The 16,341-nt window shown below is 41.3% G+C and overlaps 1 protein-coding gene across 1 annotated transcript in view; it reads right to left on the bottom strand.

The window, feature by feature from the left end:
• The window catches only part of LOC109987407 (low-density lipoprotein receptor class A domain-containing protein 4), a 218,436-nt gene that overhangs the window by 137,161 nt on the left and 64,934 nt on the right, over window positions 1-16,341 (bottom strand). The window contains exon 3 of the mRNA XM_020638479.3: window positions 6,148-6,898. Coding sequence (XP_020494135.1) covers window positions 6,148-6,187 — 40 coding nt within the window. The 5' untranslated portion in view covers window positions 6,188-6,898. The remainder of the gene's footprint in view (window positions 1-6,147; window positions 6,899-16,341) is intronic.

Genomic DNA, 16,341 nt, shown 5'->3' with positions numbered 1-16,341 from the left:
ACGCATTTATCACATGCTGTTTTGTCCTTTTAGGCACACCGTAGGTAAGCTACAGCAGCGTCTCACTATAGCCACAGTGATAAAAAAAGAACGACACCACTGCTCATTTGAATGGCTCATTTCACTTCTTTTTTTAAACTTAAATAAAAACCCAGACAGCTCAGCTGACAGATCATTCAACAGTAATTTCCCCCTGTGACTTCAAATATTTCACTTTTTTATGTTCCTGTGAGCTATTGTGGATTACTTTTCACTTTGTAACAAGTTCCTTTTTCAGTGGTTCAGTTAATGTCTTAACCCTCAATCGACCAGATTTTCCTTATTTTCTTTCAAACTAAAATCAGTTATTTATCCAAACAGGAAGTAAAAAAAACCTGAGCTTATGCCATGACAAAAATAATAATAATATAATAACAATGTATCCTTTATACATTTGGATTAATTGGGATTAATCGCAATCAACTTTTAAAATGTAACAATTAATTTAAAGATTGTGGTCATCTTTCAGTTAGCGAGCAACGAGTTCAAAAGTAACATGTTTTCAAACTTAAAGGCTTTATATGTGATTTTTCACACTTAAATATAATATAAATCAAGTATATCCTCTGAAAATAACTCTGTGAGTCATGACTGTCTACAATGGGTGTAACACCCGAGTCCCACTGTCTGTGATGTTTTCAGAGTTTTCCCGAGTCCTTTCTTCACTTTGTTTACATCGCCGGGACGGCCGGCTGACTCCTCCCCTCGTGTATAAAAGTTGTTTAATTGAGGGACTAGAGAAAAGAAGAATAACATACTGTACTCACTGCTTAACTGTGTTTCTAGATCACGCTCATTTCAGGTCAATTTACATGCAGTGTGAAGATACGAGCATAATAAAGATCGCTAGCATTAGCATGCTAACACAACAAGGCACCGCGAGTTGTTTTGGTTTCATGCTGGTGCTCAAGGGCGACACCTGCTGGATCAAAAAAATCACATATAAAGCCTTTAAAACACTTTAGGTTTTAGAGATTTTGTCCTTAACCAACTTTAGCATGAAACAATGCAGACGTCCCAAAATCACATCTATCTTCATCACTTATCAATCAATTTAACATCTTATCTTGTTTCTTATTTTGATATTTACACGTGTAACAAGTGTTTCTCAAACAAAAAATCCTATCCTGCCTAGAACGTATATATGTGTACCAATATCATAGATCTTAACAAAGTTTAAAATTCTGGTACTGTGACAACCCTACAAAAAAAAAAGCAAATCTGAAAAAAACATTACATAGAAAAGCAAATTGATAGACAGTCAGACATCCAGAGTGTCTGAGGTATCTAACCTGTGCAGTAGGCAGGCAGAGGGGGCAGGAGGACCTCATCTAATAACCCTGAGCTGTCAGCCCCTTTATAGATGGGCGAGGGCTCCACATTAGTACAGCTCGATATGGATTGACTGTGGTGGGAGACCACACTGCGCGAGACGGAGAAGCAGAGTGGGGGGGAGGAGGAGGTGGGGATGACCGACAGAGTGAGATAAATGAAGACGGACAGAAAAAGGTGACCACCGAGGGAGAGGCAGAGTGAGAAAATGTGTCAGACAGAAAGGGGGAAGACAGCAGGGTGATAGAGAGAGAGAGAGAGAGAGAGAGAGAGAGAGAGAGGGAGAGGGAGACTGGGATTGAGAGTGACTCTGCAGTATTGTCTCTCAGTATATCGACTGCCTCAAGGAGGGGGTGTTAGAAAATGTAGGTGAATAAAAGATGCCACCGGTTTGATTTAGAGAGGGTCTAACCTTCTTACATTTAGCAGGAACGGCTACTGCATGTCACACTTTTCTTTTTTGTTCCTGCTGAGAGGACCTCACTTCTCTTCTACTCTTTTTTTAAGAAGCTTAACGGCTGTATACGATTTGTTTTTCACCTCACTCAGCAATTGAATACAAAATCTAGACCAGATCAGATGCCACTTGTGTTCAAAGAAGATGTCGTCAAAATTTGTTAATTACACCAGATTTCCATTTCAGCTTTGGAAACTTTCTTTCGAGTTGCCAGTACTTGTCAATAAAATGTAGACATCTTTGCTGTTCTCATGAGATTTCAAGTTGCTGCTCTGAATAAGCACAGAAAGAAAACATGGGTTGGGTTAATCATTCAGTGTCATACTGACCTAAAGTAGACAGATCCTGATGAAGCTCATAATGCAGCTACTATACGTACAATTCAAAAGTTACCTCAGCAATAAGAGGCGGGAAAAAGGGTGGAGTGAAAACAGAGCTGAAAGAGAGAAACTGTTGAGGGGTAAAGAGTGTGATGGGAGCAAAACGTTCTTTCTCCAGTGTTGGTTATTTAGCCTTGGTCTGTGTCTGCCTGAGGAGCTCAACACTTTATTCATTCCACACGTCACCTGAGACAACGATACATACAAGAACTGACTCACCATTCAAATCACTGTGGATTCAAATGCACAGACGGACAGGCCGAGCTGACTGAAGTAGAAGGCCAGATGTCTGATTGTGTGAGTGTGTGTGTGTGTGTGTGTGTGTGTGTGTGTGTGTGTGTGTGTGTGTGTGTGTGTGTTTTACCTGACATAACCCCCACGCGGTAAACAAAACCTTACGTTCACCTCGCAGCAATCGACCACAGGTGTCCTACATCTGATTGCCGGCACGTTTGTTTACTACTCCTCAATGGCTTCACTCCCCTCCTCCACCCCGCAGGGTCAGAGCAGAGACTGACCAGAACTAACCCTCCCACACTCAGACACACACACACAAACAGATAATGAATTATGTAATACCTGTGCTCTGAGAACAGACAGAAGGCTCTGCTCTGGAGTAATTCCTCTACATCTAGAGTTGTTCACCACACCAATAGAAACAGCAGGATGCACACAACCTCACAGATGTAGATGTGTGTGTTTGAAGATATGAATTGCGTTTCATCACAATCTTGGCTACATACATGGCAAACACACTGCATGCCTTCCTGAGCCCATGTTTTTATATATAGTGAAAATGCAAACACTGATTTAAGACAATGTCGTCATCACATAGTTTGTGCAGCACAGCAGACCACTGTTGTCAGGACAACATCAACAGAGATAAGATCAGTTGGTCCACACAAAAAGTTCCTCATCAATAAGTTTACAGTAGATATGTAACGTAGCCCCTCAGCTGAGGATCTTTATTGCCTATATTGAAAATGAGACTTAGTCTACCTGGCCTATTCACGCATAGTTAGGGAACAGTAAGTTTCTTATAATAATTCTTAAAATATCTGTCAGTCAATATTTGAGAGAGACTTTAATCAGCCTTTTTTCACAGCAGGCATTTAGACTCATCATGATAGGTCTTAAAGGAGGTAATGTGCCACTTTTTGATCCAGTAGATGTCGCCCTTGAGCCCCAGCATGAAATAAAAACATACTGCTGTTTGGCGACACCTCCGCCATACTGAATCCTCCGCTCCCCTCCGGCAACACACGTCCAACCCCCCTCCACTTAGCAGGCTAATGTTAGCACACTTTGGTTAGATTGTAGTTTCAAATCGCATATACATTGACACAGAATGACCATGACTTCTGTTGTCCTTTAATAAAAACAGCTTTTATACGCGAGAGGAGGAGCCGGCCGGCCATTTATGTAAACCTGATGTAAACACGGCTCGAGTTGGCCAGCAGCACTCGTGCTTCTTATTAGAACCCGACCGATTAATCGGCGAGCAGATAGTATCGGCCGATATTAGCATATCCAGTGACTATCGGTATCGACTAATTTTATCCCAGATTTGCAGCAATTTTAGTAGATTTATTCCTCCAGTCAAATAGCATTTCATTTGAATATCATTGTATTAAACTAGCAGTTCTCTTTCACCAGCAGATTGTCCTACGTGGATTAAACAAAGCTTTATCACTCCACAGGGTCAAGCAGTGATGCACGATGACGCGCAGTCACTCTTCAGTCTAGTGATCATCTTGACTTAATTTAACATCTTGTGTTTTGATAACTGCATTTGATTGATAAACGCAATCATTGTATGTATCTTTCTATTTCTACAGATCGAAGATAGAACCAAGAAAGATATCGGCCAATATATCAGCATCAGATTTTCTTTTATCCCTAATATCGATATCAAGGGTCACAAGCCCCCCCCCCCACCGGATCGTTGATGGACGGCTTGCCTGAACAACACCCCCCCCCCAACCCCCTTGCTCCCTATCCCTCTTCCTGCATTTTATCCCATCTCTCCCCCTATCCCTTTCCAAGCCTGGTGCAGTCTAGGCCTGCAATAAGTAAGGTCTTTTACCTGCTTTTTGTAAAGTGAGGGACATTTACAGAGACTATACTTGATTTTTGATATATGAAAATGTAAAATGCTGCTCATTCTTCCTGAAAAAGAAAAACAAAACAATAGAGACGGTTGATCTCAATGACATTGAACATGTGGCTTAGTACAGGGTAGTTATTTTTCTCCATGACTTATTCACTGTTATCCATTGTGTGAAATGATTCTGCTGTTGCTCTGGTAGATTTAATTAAAAATCGTTCTTGTAACTATCCACCTCATAAGTAGAAAGTTCTAGTTAGACGTGATTAATATTAATGGTTTTCTGTGGATTTAGTCTCTAAACGGCTTCTTTAAAACACTTTTAGACTTGAAATGAACAGAATTATTTTCTGTCTGAATCCAAACAGCAAGTCACAAGTCTGTAACGGTTCATTAAAGCAGTGCCGCTGAATATTTGGTCTGAGCAGCAGTTCAGCTTTAAAGAAAGGAACTGACTGCATACAACTTCAGTTACAGCAATCCTAATTAGAGAGAGCGATTACATTATAATGAGCTACTGTTAAGCTCAAGTATATGATGATCACACAGTGGACCAGGCAGCGCTTATTCATTCCACTGAGGACTTTTTTTTTTTTACTCTGAGCTGCTGTGAACTTTTCACCTCATAGTGTGCAACCCCTCTGATGTCATCACTTACAAGAGCCAGTAGATGCGTACATAAACGCTGCATATACAACCATAAAAACATGAGTTAGCTCATTAAAGAGATGTTTATTTGTTGCTGCAGGCTTTACAGATGTTTGACAACATAGCTGGAAATGTGCAAGCTGTGCCTGCAATGCATTGTGGATATGCATATGAGACTGATTTCTCCTTTTAGTATTACAGTAAGTTTCAAATTATTTTCCTCAAATCTTTTGAAACCACCTCAAGGGATTTATCCTGAAATATAATACATATTTTGATAATTTAATTTTATTAAAGGAAGAATGTGCAAACTTTTTGTTCCAGTAGATGTCGCCCTTGAGCACAAGCATGAAACAAATAACAAAATAGCTTTTATACACAAGGCTGTCCCGTCCATGTAAACACAATGTAAATACAGCTGAGACAACATCACAGACAGCGGGGCTCGTGCGTCACACTCATTAAGGACAGTCTGGATTTCGGCTATATTTATGTGTAAAATGTTGCACATTCTGCCTTATACGCAAAGAATAATGTACAATTAGGGGCGTGGCCAAGTTGACTGACAGGTGGGTGTGTTGCTTAACGCCTGCCTCAGTTCCACCTCTACTCATGTTTATAGTTTCTAGTTCAAAGGAAAGATAGTTTAAGACAGAACTTTAAGCCCTCATTGGGCTTCAAAAACAAAAAGGTAACGTCACTGATACTACGTCCATGTTTTATACTGCCTATGGTGTCCCACAGTAAACTTCTGACAGCACCTCCCTCTTCTGAAATAGATTCCAGGATGACTCCTCTTTGTCTCCAGGCACCTTGACAGAGTGTTAGAGAGTTTCCATGTTTCTTTAGGACGACTTTCAATGTGAGAAGCCCGTTGTGTTTTTTAAATGAGATTGTGATGTGCTGACAAGGAGGTAAATGGATAATAAGTTTTTTTTTCGGATAACATTATAGTTGGTTGCTATTGTAAAGTATTTCTTTTTACTATTATCCCAAGTAGTTAAGATGACTTAAAGGCAGAGTCAACATTAATTGGACTAGCCAAGGGATTGCTTACCTTGTTTCCTCATTTCCTCGTTTGAGGCTCTTCTAGAACATGAGAAACTCAAAAGTTAAACACTTAACAGACGTTAAAAGAGTTTTCTTCAACATACGCCCCTTAGCTGTGCATTATGAGTGTTTACCTTTGAAGGCATTTGTAGCTGGTAAGTCAGTTTCCTGCATACTGCTCCTTCCCGCGCTCTGCCAGCTGCTGCCGATGCTGCGATGGATGCCGATAGTCCAACCTTAACCAGTTCTAGCCGTGGCCGCTGGGGGGAGGGAGGGTGGCCGAGAGGAAGGGGCGGCGCCTGACAGTCTCGCTGCCATCATTCTTCATCAAAAGTCCATGAGTGGGAACAGGAGGCTGCTGTCTCTCCAACTCTGAAGCAGGCGACTGTGGCACACTTTTGTTCAACTGATTCACAGACAGTGTTCCTGCTGCAGAACAAAACCCGACTCTGGGAAAACAGAGATGGTGGAGGGAAAAGGAGCACAAAAGGAGAAGATGGAGGGCTCGAGACACTGACTCTGGGTCAGGTTAGGAGAGAGGATGAAGGTTCAGGAAGTTGTAGTGTAGGAGTGGTTGGGTTGAACTCTACCCTCCTAGCAGCAGGCGCACAGCCATGGCCAACACCTTGAACTTTTGACTGTCTCTGCCTCTTTTCTGCCTCTGAGCGAAGAATCTATATATTTCAGTCTGTCTCCTCCACGGTCAGGTTTGTCTCTTCAAAACAGCTCTAATCAACATGCTGTCTCCTCTGCTTCTCAGAGCTCTTTTTTAGCGGCTTTTTGCTTTTTCTGTCCCTCTCTTCGTCGCCTTATGTCTTCTGTGTGGTTGCTGCAGTCCCCCAGCTCAGCACGAGGTACTGAGGTGCTCTCACACTGGAGCGGTGGCTAGACAATAGAGAAAAAAAAAACACAGACAGAGGGAGAAAGTCAATGAATAAAATCATGAGATACCTAAAACATCAGGTGAAAAAGATACTCCCAAGGGCAGACTGCAATGACCAGTTGAGAGAAGTGCATCGAAACAATACAGGTCGTCATCCACTTCCATCCACTCACACACACACACACACACACACACACACACACACACACACACACACACACACACACACACACACACACACACACACACACACACACAGACTAAAGGACGAGCTGCAGTGCATGTCTCGGTTTCGATAGCAGGTGGGTGGCTGGCATGGCCCCCTTTAGTTCCTCTCACCCACTTGGTTCTTACATGAAAGGGAAAGTTTTTCTGAAAGCCAAGCGCCGTCTGTGACCCTGTTTCACAGAGCAGAGGAGAGATAGAGCCACATGTCACTGTGCCACTTTGAAGTCTGCCTGATAAACAGGCTGGAGGAGGCTTGGTGAGGAAAACAACTAAACTTTATTTACATTTCAAAAGTGCCAAGTACCACTTTTTGTGTGTGTGAGAGAAAGAAATAAAAGTGAAAAGTAGGAGAACGTTGGGAGGGGGGAGAGGGGGATCAGAGGAAGAATGGTTTTGGTAAAAAAGGAACAACTGCTGCTCTTGTTGTCATTGAGAACATGCAAGTTGAAATAAGGGTGCAGAGGGAAAGGAAACATGAAGAATGACGAGGTGAAATGGAAACGAAGGCAGGAGAAAAATGAATAAACAAAGGAAACAACCTGTAGTAAGTGAGAAAGGCAACAGAAAGAGAGAGGAAAATGTAAAACAGTGGGGAGGCAGGAATAAAAAATGTTAAATAAAAGGGAAAAAGTCAGGACTGGGGAACAAGGAAGGAAGAAATGTGTTGCAGAGAGAAGCAGACAGACAGTAAACAAACACACGCCCTGTCTGAGGTCTGAAAAGGCTCGACAGATCTCAGTTTGCTCGTCCTATCTCAGCTCTGTTTTCTGTTCTTATCAAATCTCACTGCAGATAGGATACACACAACAGCCTGTGCAACGACAAAACAAAAAATTATAAGGCAAAGGCAGGGCTGATGTGACACAGGGAAAGATATACTTAGGCACATTAACAGTGACTCAACATTTCTGTTTTTAAATGCAGGGTGTTGTCACCGGCCTGGAATATTCTGAGGAATTAGACTGACAATTTCAAATCATCAGTTAGGAAGAATTACGTCACTTTGGCTTTAAGAGGTGAACGAATCAAAAGGCTGAGAGGACAGGCACAGAAAGAAAATGAATGTAAGGAAGAATACGAAAGGCGAGGGCAAGAGACAGGAAAAGGGGAAATGAAGGGTAAGGGAGGAAATGAAGGGGTAGGTAAAAAAAAATGTAAAAAAAGTCAAAAGAAAAAAGCAAAGGAGAGGGAAGGATAAGACAGGACAGTAAGAGAAAATAGAGAGGAACAAGAGTAGAGCGATAGAAAAGGAGAAGACAAGGAGGGAAAAGGAAGGGATGGAAATGAGATGAAATGGCAGGAAAGAAAAGAAAGAAAGAGGGTTAGGATAGTAAAATAGAAGCAAGGAGAGGAGAGGAGAGGAGAGGAGAGGAGAGGAGAGGAGGGGAGAGGAGAGGAGAGGAGAGGAGAGGAGAGGAGAGGAGAGAAGAGGAGGGGAGGCTGTCACACTGGACTAATTGATTATAGTGTTAGAGCAGCATTATCACACAGTAATCCTTTGTTTGATATTGAGAGGAGCGGCAGTGTATCTGTGCAGAGATATGTTTTCTGTGTGTGTGTGTGTGTGTGTGTGTGTGTGTGTGTGTGTATGGATTAGCCTGTTAATCTTCATTTATCCATGTTGAGGTCAGTGGAGTTCAGTTTGAGGAGGTGAAAGATGATGCAATAATTCCTTTTATCTTCATCATCTTATTTTGTCAAACATGTGATCTGACTATACTAACAGAGTTTTGCTGCTATAGGCCATGAGTGGGAAATTACTTTGGAATTTGTATTGAAATAAAATTAAATAAATGTATATGTATCACCACTATCATGTCAAGGATCCGCTCTCAAACCCAGTCACAGGTGTTAACAATCCATGAAATGAACAAAACTTCTTGACGCTCTGTCCTGGACTTGTTTTCTTTCCTTGTCAGTTCTGTTCGATCTGATATTTGATGTCTATATTTCAAACCTCTATATCTTCTTTCAATCATAAGAAATGGTAAGAACGCTTTAAAGAAGAAGAAGGATAAATTATCAGTAAAGGGAGAAATTTAAAAATATCAGCCACACATTACGATATCCTCAATATCTTCCTGAAAGTTATGAATGAAGTAAAACATTTAGCAATTTGCTGTATCCATTCTACTGGATGAACAAACAAACCGTCTGCATACTATTACAGGCTGCTGTTCCAACAACGCCCTAATTTAGAAACCACCAGCAAAATATTTGTTTATAGATGTTAGTTTGAAAAAACAACACCAATTTGATGAACTATTAAAGTACATTTAGCAAAAGTTAATGATTGATTTTTGAAAGTTAACAGGAAAAAAGGTCAAAAGTCACAGAACCTATTTCCTCTTTTTTTTTTTTAATCCAATAGTAGAGATTTCCCCTCACTTATTCTAAGATCAACCAAAGAGCAGCAGTACAGCTAGAAACAGAAATTAAATGGTTTTTTTCCCCCACATGTGCATATTCACATAGCTGATAAGGACATTATTGTATGGGGTTTATTAAATTGCAATCACACTGTGCCTCTCTATACTGGGGGATAAATTAAAACTTCCTGCGCTCTATTGATGAGTCCCAGAGTGAAGAGTAAAATCTGAATTCATTATATTCTAAATGTTATATTATTTATATTATCTTATATTCCCTATAAAGATACTGCACTGCACAAACCCTCGGTGGCTTATCAGTTGAACAGTACAATTATTCCTATTTCTTCCAACCTGCTGCAAAAGCTCTCTGTGGAAACTCTCTGTAAAGTCAGTCCAGCCTGACCCCACTGTCTGTCTGCAGGGTCATCTGAGGACAAAAAGTACGACTAAGGCCACGTTTAAATGAGAACGATCCTCTGAAAACGCGGTTGTTTTTTTTTGTTTTTCGTCCAGATAACAACCACTGTGCACGCGGCTCGCCAGAAAAAACTAAAGACGCTGTAGTATACATGCCAGGCCAGAAGTTGACTTTGTAATGAAACAACAAGCTTACTCTTCCTTTAACGGGGCGGTGAGGTCTAATCATAGACGTAAAAAAAAAAAAAAAATGCGGAAGTAGCGGATGAAGCAACAGAGTCCTCTATAGGACTCTTCATTAGCCGTGCACGGAGATGGTTGTGGTCCCATGCAGACACTCTTTGCACCGTGCAGCAAACACAGTATACAAACGTCACTCCCCCTCCCATTGGCTCGAGGTGAATTCTCCGGAGGATATGCTGCTGCGTTCTCACATCAGCTCACTATGACTGGCTGCTGAAAAAGTACGAGGGGGGGTCTGGCAGGAGAAACTCTGGGTGAAGTCCAAGTGAAGCTTTGGGCTGTTTGCGTTCACACATACAGCTCCTCTGGGAAATATCCTGAGTTTTTCAGGAGATTTCTGCAAGTGTGAAAGCCCTACCAGTGACTCTAAACTACAAAGGGGGTCCATTTTAAATGAATGTCGACTGAGAATGAGCAGCACAAATTGTTGTAGTCGTCCATCTACTCGTACATAGCTATAGACGAAGTGTTATGTGCATGTGGGTAACGCCATCGTTTCAAGAAGGATTACATTTCACCAGTCTCTATCACTAACTAAAAGATTGCTGTTTTTGGAGGAATTGGTTGTCATGTAAACAGCGCATAATCTACCAGTATGACTGTCCGCCTGTGTGTCCGTTGGTTCAAACGAGGATAGATAATCATCATGACAGGCTTTGGAACATGTTGTTTGCTGTTTGAGACTGGATTTGACAGTCCAGGTGGATGTTTGTCTGTGCTCTGTGGTCATTTCAGGGCAGCTCCCAGCCGCTCCAGTCTTATCTGTGGATCAATCTGGTGTAGTAGAAGTAGAAAGGCTGAACATCTCAGGCAACACAAAGATCTGTGAAACACCACAGCAGCAGAGTAACATTGAGAATTAAAACAGAAAAGGGAACATGAAGCATTTACTGTTCGTTCAGCTTTTGTTAAAGTGATTTGTAAAAAAAAAGGCAACAGCAGCAACTGGCATATAAAGCTCACTGTAAATGAGCACAAAGCTTAGTACAAGAGCGGATATAGTCTCTTTGGCTGTTCTACTTTACTGATCACCAGTACTGCTGCAGAGCCAAACGTTCTCAGCAAGCCTATAAATTAAATTAAACCACGTTCTGGGGTTTAAACTAAAATTCTAATTTCAAAAACTTTATTTCCCGTGGAGTAAGTGTCCGGACACTGGCAGACATAATGGTGATGAACGCTGGTTGCAGGGCCCCAAGAGATTCTAGAATCACCACCGCATGCGCGTCCTGGGGGGGTGGGGTTCAGTTTTTCGTAGATACAATTACGGGGGTCTGCAAGGTGAAAAGGTTGGGAACCATTGGGAACCACGAGTCAAAAGCCCTTTCAGAATGTTGTTTGAAGGTGCGATATGGTAAATGGACTTGAGCTTATATATTTTACACCACATGTCACACCTCCACACTCACACACTGATGGAAGTGGTTGCTATGTAGTGTGACCATCAGAGGTAAGCAACGGAGCAATTCAGGGTTGAGTGTCCAAGGACACATCGGACATGTTGCTGCAGGAGCTGGGGATCGAACCCTCGACCTTCCGGTTGAGAGACGACAACTCTTACGTCCCTGTGACTTTTCGCCTTCAATCAGAATGTTGCAGAGACGTAATGTGATCTCCCCTCTGTACCACCTTCAGAGGTGTTATAGAGAGAAGACAATATCAGGGGAGCCAGCGGGGGGGGGGGGCGCTTTGTGTGCGTGCATGTCTGACTGTGTGTCTATGTGGAGTTCCCTCCGTGATGTACTTCTGCAACGCTGAAATACGACCGGAATTCAGAGACTGGGACACCAATATTACACCGCCGCTGAATAAAAAGCAGTGTGAAAGGGGCTCTAGTCTCATCGGGGAAACAGAGGAAACAAAATATTTAGATTAAGTGGATGAACAAGTGAAAAACAAAAACTAAAAATTGCCAAGTGACTTTGTTATTTTGTTCTAAACAATGAAAGACTCAGAGGCCCAGCAACGCCTTGTGTCAGTGTGGCTTACATCTGTGAAGCAGCTATCACGATGTTCTCGTCTTATCTTAGCTTCTTTGCATACTAACATGCGCTAACTGAAGAGAACACAGAACAGATGAGGCTGATTGGAATTTCAGTTTTCATTTACTTTATAATAAACTAAAGAATTGAACGAAAGAAAAAAAATCATTTATGTGCAGGAAAATCTGAGGAAGTTTATAACGAATCATCCTGAGATGTGTTTGAATGAATTCATGACAATCCACTCGTCTGGTAGTTATTCAACTCGAACCCAAAAATGTGAACCTCAAGATTCACAAGAGGCTGACTTTCATACTCATATTCATATGTATGCTTTCACAAGAATATATCAGATGTTGGTAATAATGAATAATAGAAGCATTTATCGATTGTGAAACACAACACAACTTTTTCTGCCATTATCAATAAATACTGATGTTGCTGGATCTGATGCTCTGTTTCAATAAAAGCCTGACCTAAACACTGGCTCAAAAATGAACTCCAATAAAAGAAATAACACCGCAAGTTGGCCTTGAGAGACACACAAACCCTCATACAGACAAGTATATACTCAATTTAAGTGTCCTCAAACCAGACATCGAAGCTTTACCAGCTCCAGCCGTGCTGTTATGGAGCTGTGCGTGACCTCTGACCTCCCTGGAGTAGGCAAAGTAAGGTGGGTTTTCATCATTGCATTATTAGTGTGTGTCTATCTGTCAGTCAGTGTAACATATGGGGATAACTAGCAGCTCTAACAGCCAGCACTGACTCCTCCACTGGGTCACACAGGGACATGTGCTTATCAGTGAGACAGCAGTCAGACAGACAAACATGCTTGGTTGGGGAACAGACTTTTAAAAAAACATTGGGGCTGGTTGCATCTGTTAAACCAAAAAAAAATAAAAAATCCAGCAGGCTAAGAATTTGATTACATAACAAACCCAGAAGTGGGTCTACTGACAGATTGAGAGTTCGGCTGCAAGAGGCATGGAGAGAAAGAGTCACTTAATATGTAGCTCTCATGGACAGTTTATATTTTCTGCTCCGACTCTTATGCAAGGTATCAGCTAGAGGAAATTTAAAATGTCTCTCTGCCGGACAATAAAACTATGCGGATGTCTCGCAGATAATAAATGGCAGAGGGTAGAGCTGGGCGGTACCTGAGAATCATATCACAGTTTTTACATGTGTGCTTTTTGCAGCCACAATAACGTTTTGTGCTAATACAGAATCAAAAGAGGGTGCACATATTAATGCATGTTCACACACTATGACCCCCCCCCCTCCCCAAACAAGCCTAAGGTGTGATATTCAACTCATATCATGAAACAGACCAGAGAAATATGAGAATTAACACACAGAAGTGTGTTAAGTTGCTGCTTAAATAACCCCCCATTTCCTGATATGGCTCTTACAAAATAAAAGCTTCCAGCAACATAATAACAGGGGTCTTTTGTTGTGAAGGACAAGCACAAGAGTTTGTGTTTATCATAAAATTAACTGAGCTTTAGCGGAGCTACAACTAGCGGAGACTTTTTCATGAACACTGTACAGAGTTACGGTAGTTAGCCGCTCGTTTCACCGTGAGTCACAGCCACAGCACGCTTCTTTTAACCATCCTGTACTTAACACAAGCGAGTAGTTGATGAAACACACGTTCAGCTGGTAGACCAGATGTCATGGAGATGCAAATCCGTCGCGACTTTGTCAACATTTGAAATTGCATCCAGTATCAATAACTGATTAAAAATATAAATAAAAAGGCAAAAAAAAGAAACCTAAGCTTTCCATGAATACTGGATACTGATTGGCTTATGTGTGACACATGACAGTCAGAAGCATGGATAGATCACAGAGAAGAAGAAGAAGACATCCACTGTGGCTCAATCTGTGGCATTCTGTTATATTCTTAACAAAACATAAAGAGATATATGGCACTCAGCACTCAGCAGTACTATATTGTACTCGTTTCTTTTTTGCACACTAACAACATTGACTGATGAATGTCTGGTTTTCTTCTGGATCTTCCTTCTGAGACTGCATCTTGTCTGCCCTCTATTTGTCCCCCCCATTAGGCATTTGTGAAATTCATTTTTAAGGTGGAATGTCACAGGGACGTTAATACTGCGCATTGAAACGGCAATCTGAGTGGGGCTTGAAGGTACAATTCAGGGGTTAAACGAGGACCCTCACTTCCTGTTTCACAAGTAAACATTTTTTTTTTGTAAAGATTTCTATCTACCTTTAGCATCCATACGCTCGTGGGCTCTATCACTACAATACCTGTAGTTCAGTATTGCTTTTGGCCTTGTAATAATAGTGCTTGTGCGCAAATGTATAATTTAATCATTTATATTAGTTACATATTATGGAAGACCAAAAAGTGATATTTGAGTCCTCTTTGTAAATCTGGATGATGTACATTACGTGTGCTGGTGGCAGAGGAGAGGTGGTTTAAGGCCAGAGCCACTTTGCTACACATGAGTAGATGAAGATTATAGGAGACCTCAAATGATTAATGGAGGAGCCGCTTCCGTCTGCTTCATTAGTCCCATCCATACTGTACTTCAGCTTGACGATATTGGCTTGTGGCCATGCTGCAGTTAGGAAGGAGCTTTTAAAGGTTGAGCCCAGCAGCTACACACCGCAGTGACGACTCCGCCTTCGGTTGGTCCAGCAAGGACGAAAAAAAGACGGACAACAGTTTGTAGGTAATTAATCACAAGGATTCAAAAAATAATAATAATCTAAAAATATAAAGTAGTTTCAAATATGTCGGCATTACATCATATGGATGGACATCTTTCTTGGATAGCTTCATTAATGTCTTAGACATTTAAGGTTGAATTATGTTTTGAACGTCCAAGGTCTTTCTCTGAAAGCACCAACCTGCATTTGTGGAGTTTCAGAATAAAATATATACCATAATAACTGGTAAATATTCTGCTGGGGAGGCAGTAGCTCAGTCTGTAGGGACTTGGGTTGGGAATCGGAGGGTCACCAGTTCAAGTCCAGGAACTGATCAAGTCTGGACAACACAGGATCCTGTTTGTCCATGTGTGTGTGTAGCATGTGTGTGTAGCATGTCTCAATAACAGGAGTGTTGTTGAATTGAATTTCCTTGTAGGATCGATAAAGGATATCTTCACTGCATTGAAAGAAAAGTAGCTTTAATTAGATTTAATTCTGTGTTGAGCTCTTTAAAGGGGTTATATGTAGCTTTCAAAAATACTGCGTTTGTAGTGACACCGCATGGCCGTTAGGCGAACTGCACCAGTAACCTGTTGCTCGCTCTCCCTCGCGTACGTACACAAAGGAGCATCATCATCGGCCGCGAAACACTGGATATTTACCGGCATAATGTTTACAGAGGAGGTAAGAGGTCATACACATGTGATAGTCTGTGAAGGAGTCTGTGTTGTGCTTGAGGCCGGTCGGACAGATTCCATATTGGATTCATTCTCCATCCTACAAACGACAGTCTCTGCAGGCACTGGCTGAGAGCAGGAGTGTGTGATGAGTTTGTCCGTCTTTGAGAGCTCCTAGAGCGGATAGAATTGTGTGGAAGACGGCCTCTGGCTGTAGCGGGAGTGTGTGATGAGTTTGTACAGTTGATCTCTGTAAGCGGAGCGGAGTGAATGTCACTTCCTGGAGCTTTCGCGGAAAATACGACCCGGGGAAACTTTTTATACAGGCAACACAGATAGACAGTGAACATCTACTTTTTCACATCAGTTAACTGTTCGCTTATTAATGGGAGATAAAAAAACAATTTATACATGTAAAAAGTTACATATAGAACCTTTAAATAAAAAGATTCTGATAGAAGTGATATATTTATTCCTTTCTTTAAATGATTAATTATTGTAAATGTCAAAATTGAAGCAAAATTGTAACAACTTGGGTTCAGTGAGGATAACATGTACTGTATGTGGCCCTCTTAGAAACCAAAGTTACTCATCCCTTTTAGAGTTCTTGATAACAATCATGAAGGAAAGATGAGGCCGGTGAAGGTTAGCTACAACTAACTATGAACTGATTCTTTTCTGTTCCAGTTTGGGTCCTGCAGTCTTTAATGTATCCTAATTCATGGATAAACTGTTTTAAAAGACCGTCTATAAGAACATAACCTGAAGACCAAAATGTGTTAAATGAATGAATAAACATGTTTTTGCAGCTTAAGGAAATATAAATTGCCAAACG

Source organism: Labrus bergylta, chromosome 8 (genome assembly GCF_963930695.1).
Source record: "Labrus bergylta chromosome 8, fLabBer1.1, whole genome shotgun sequence".
Taxonomy (NCBI): Eukaryota; Metazoa; Chordata; class Actinopteri; order Labriformes; family Labridae; genus Labrus; species Labrus bergylta.
The sequence above is the reverse complement of the archived record's forward strand: the minus strand, read 5'-3'. Positions and strand labels throughout refer to the sequence as shown.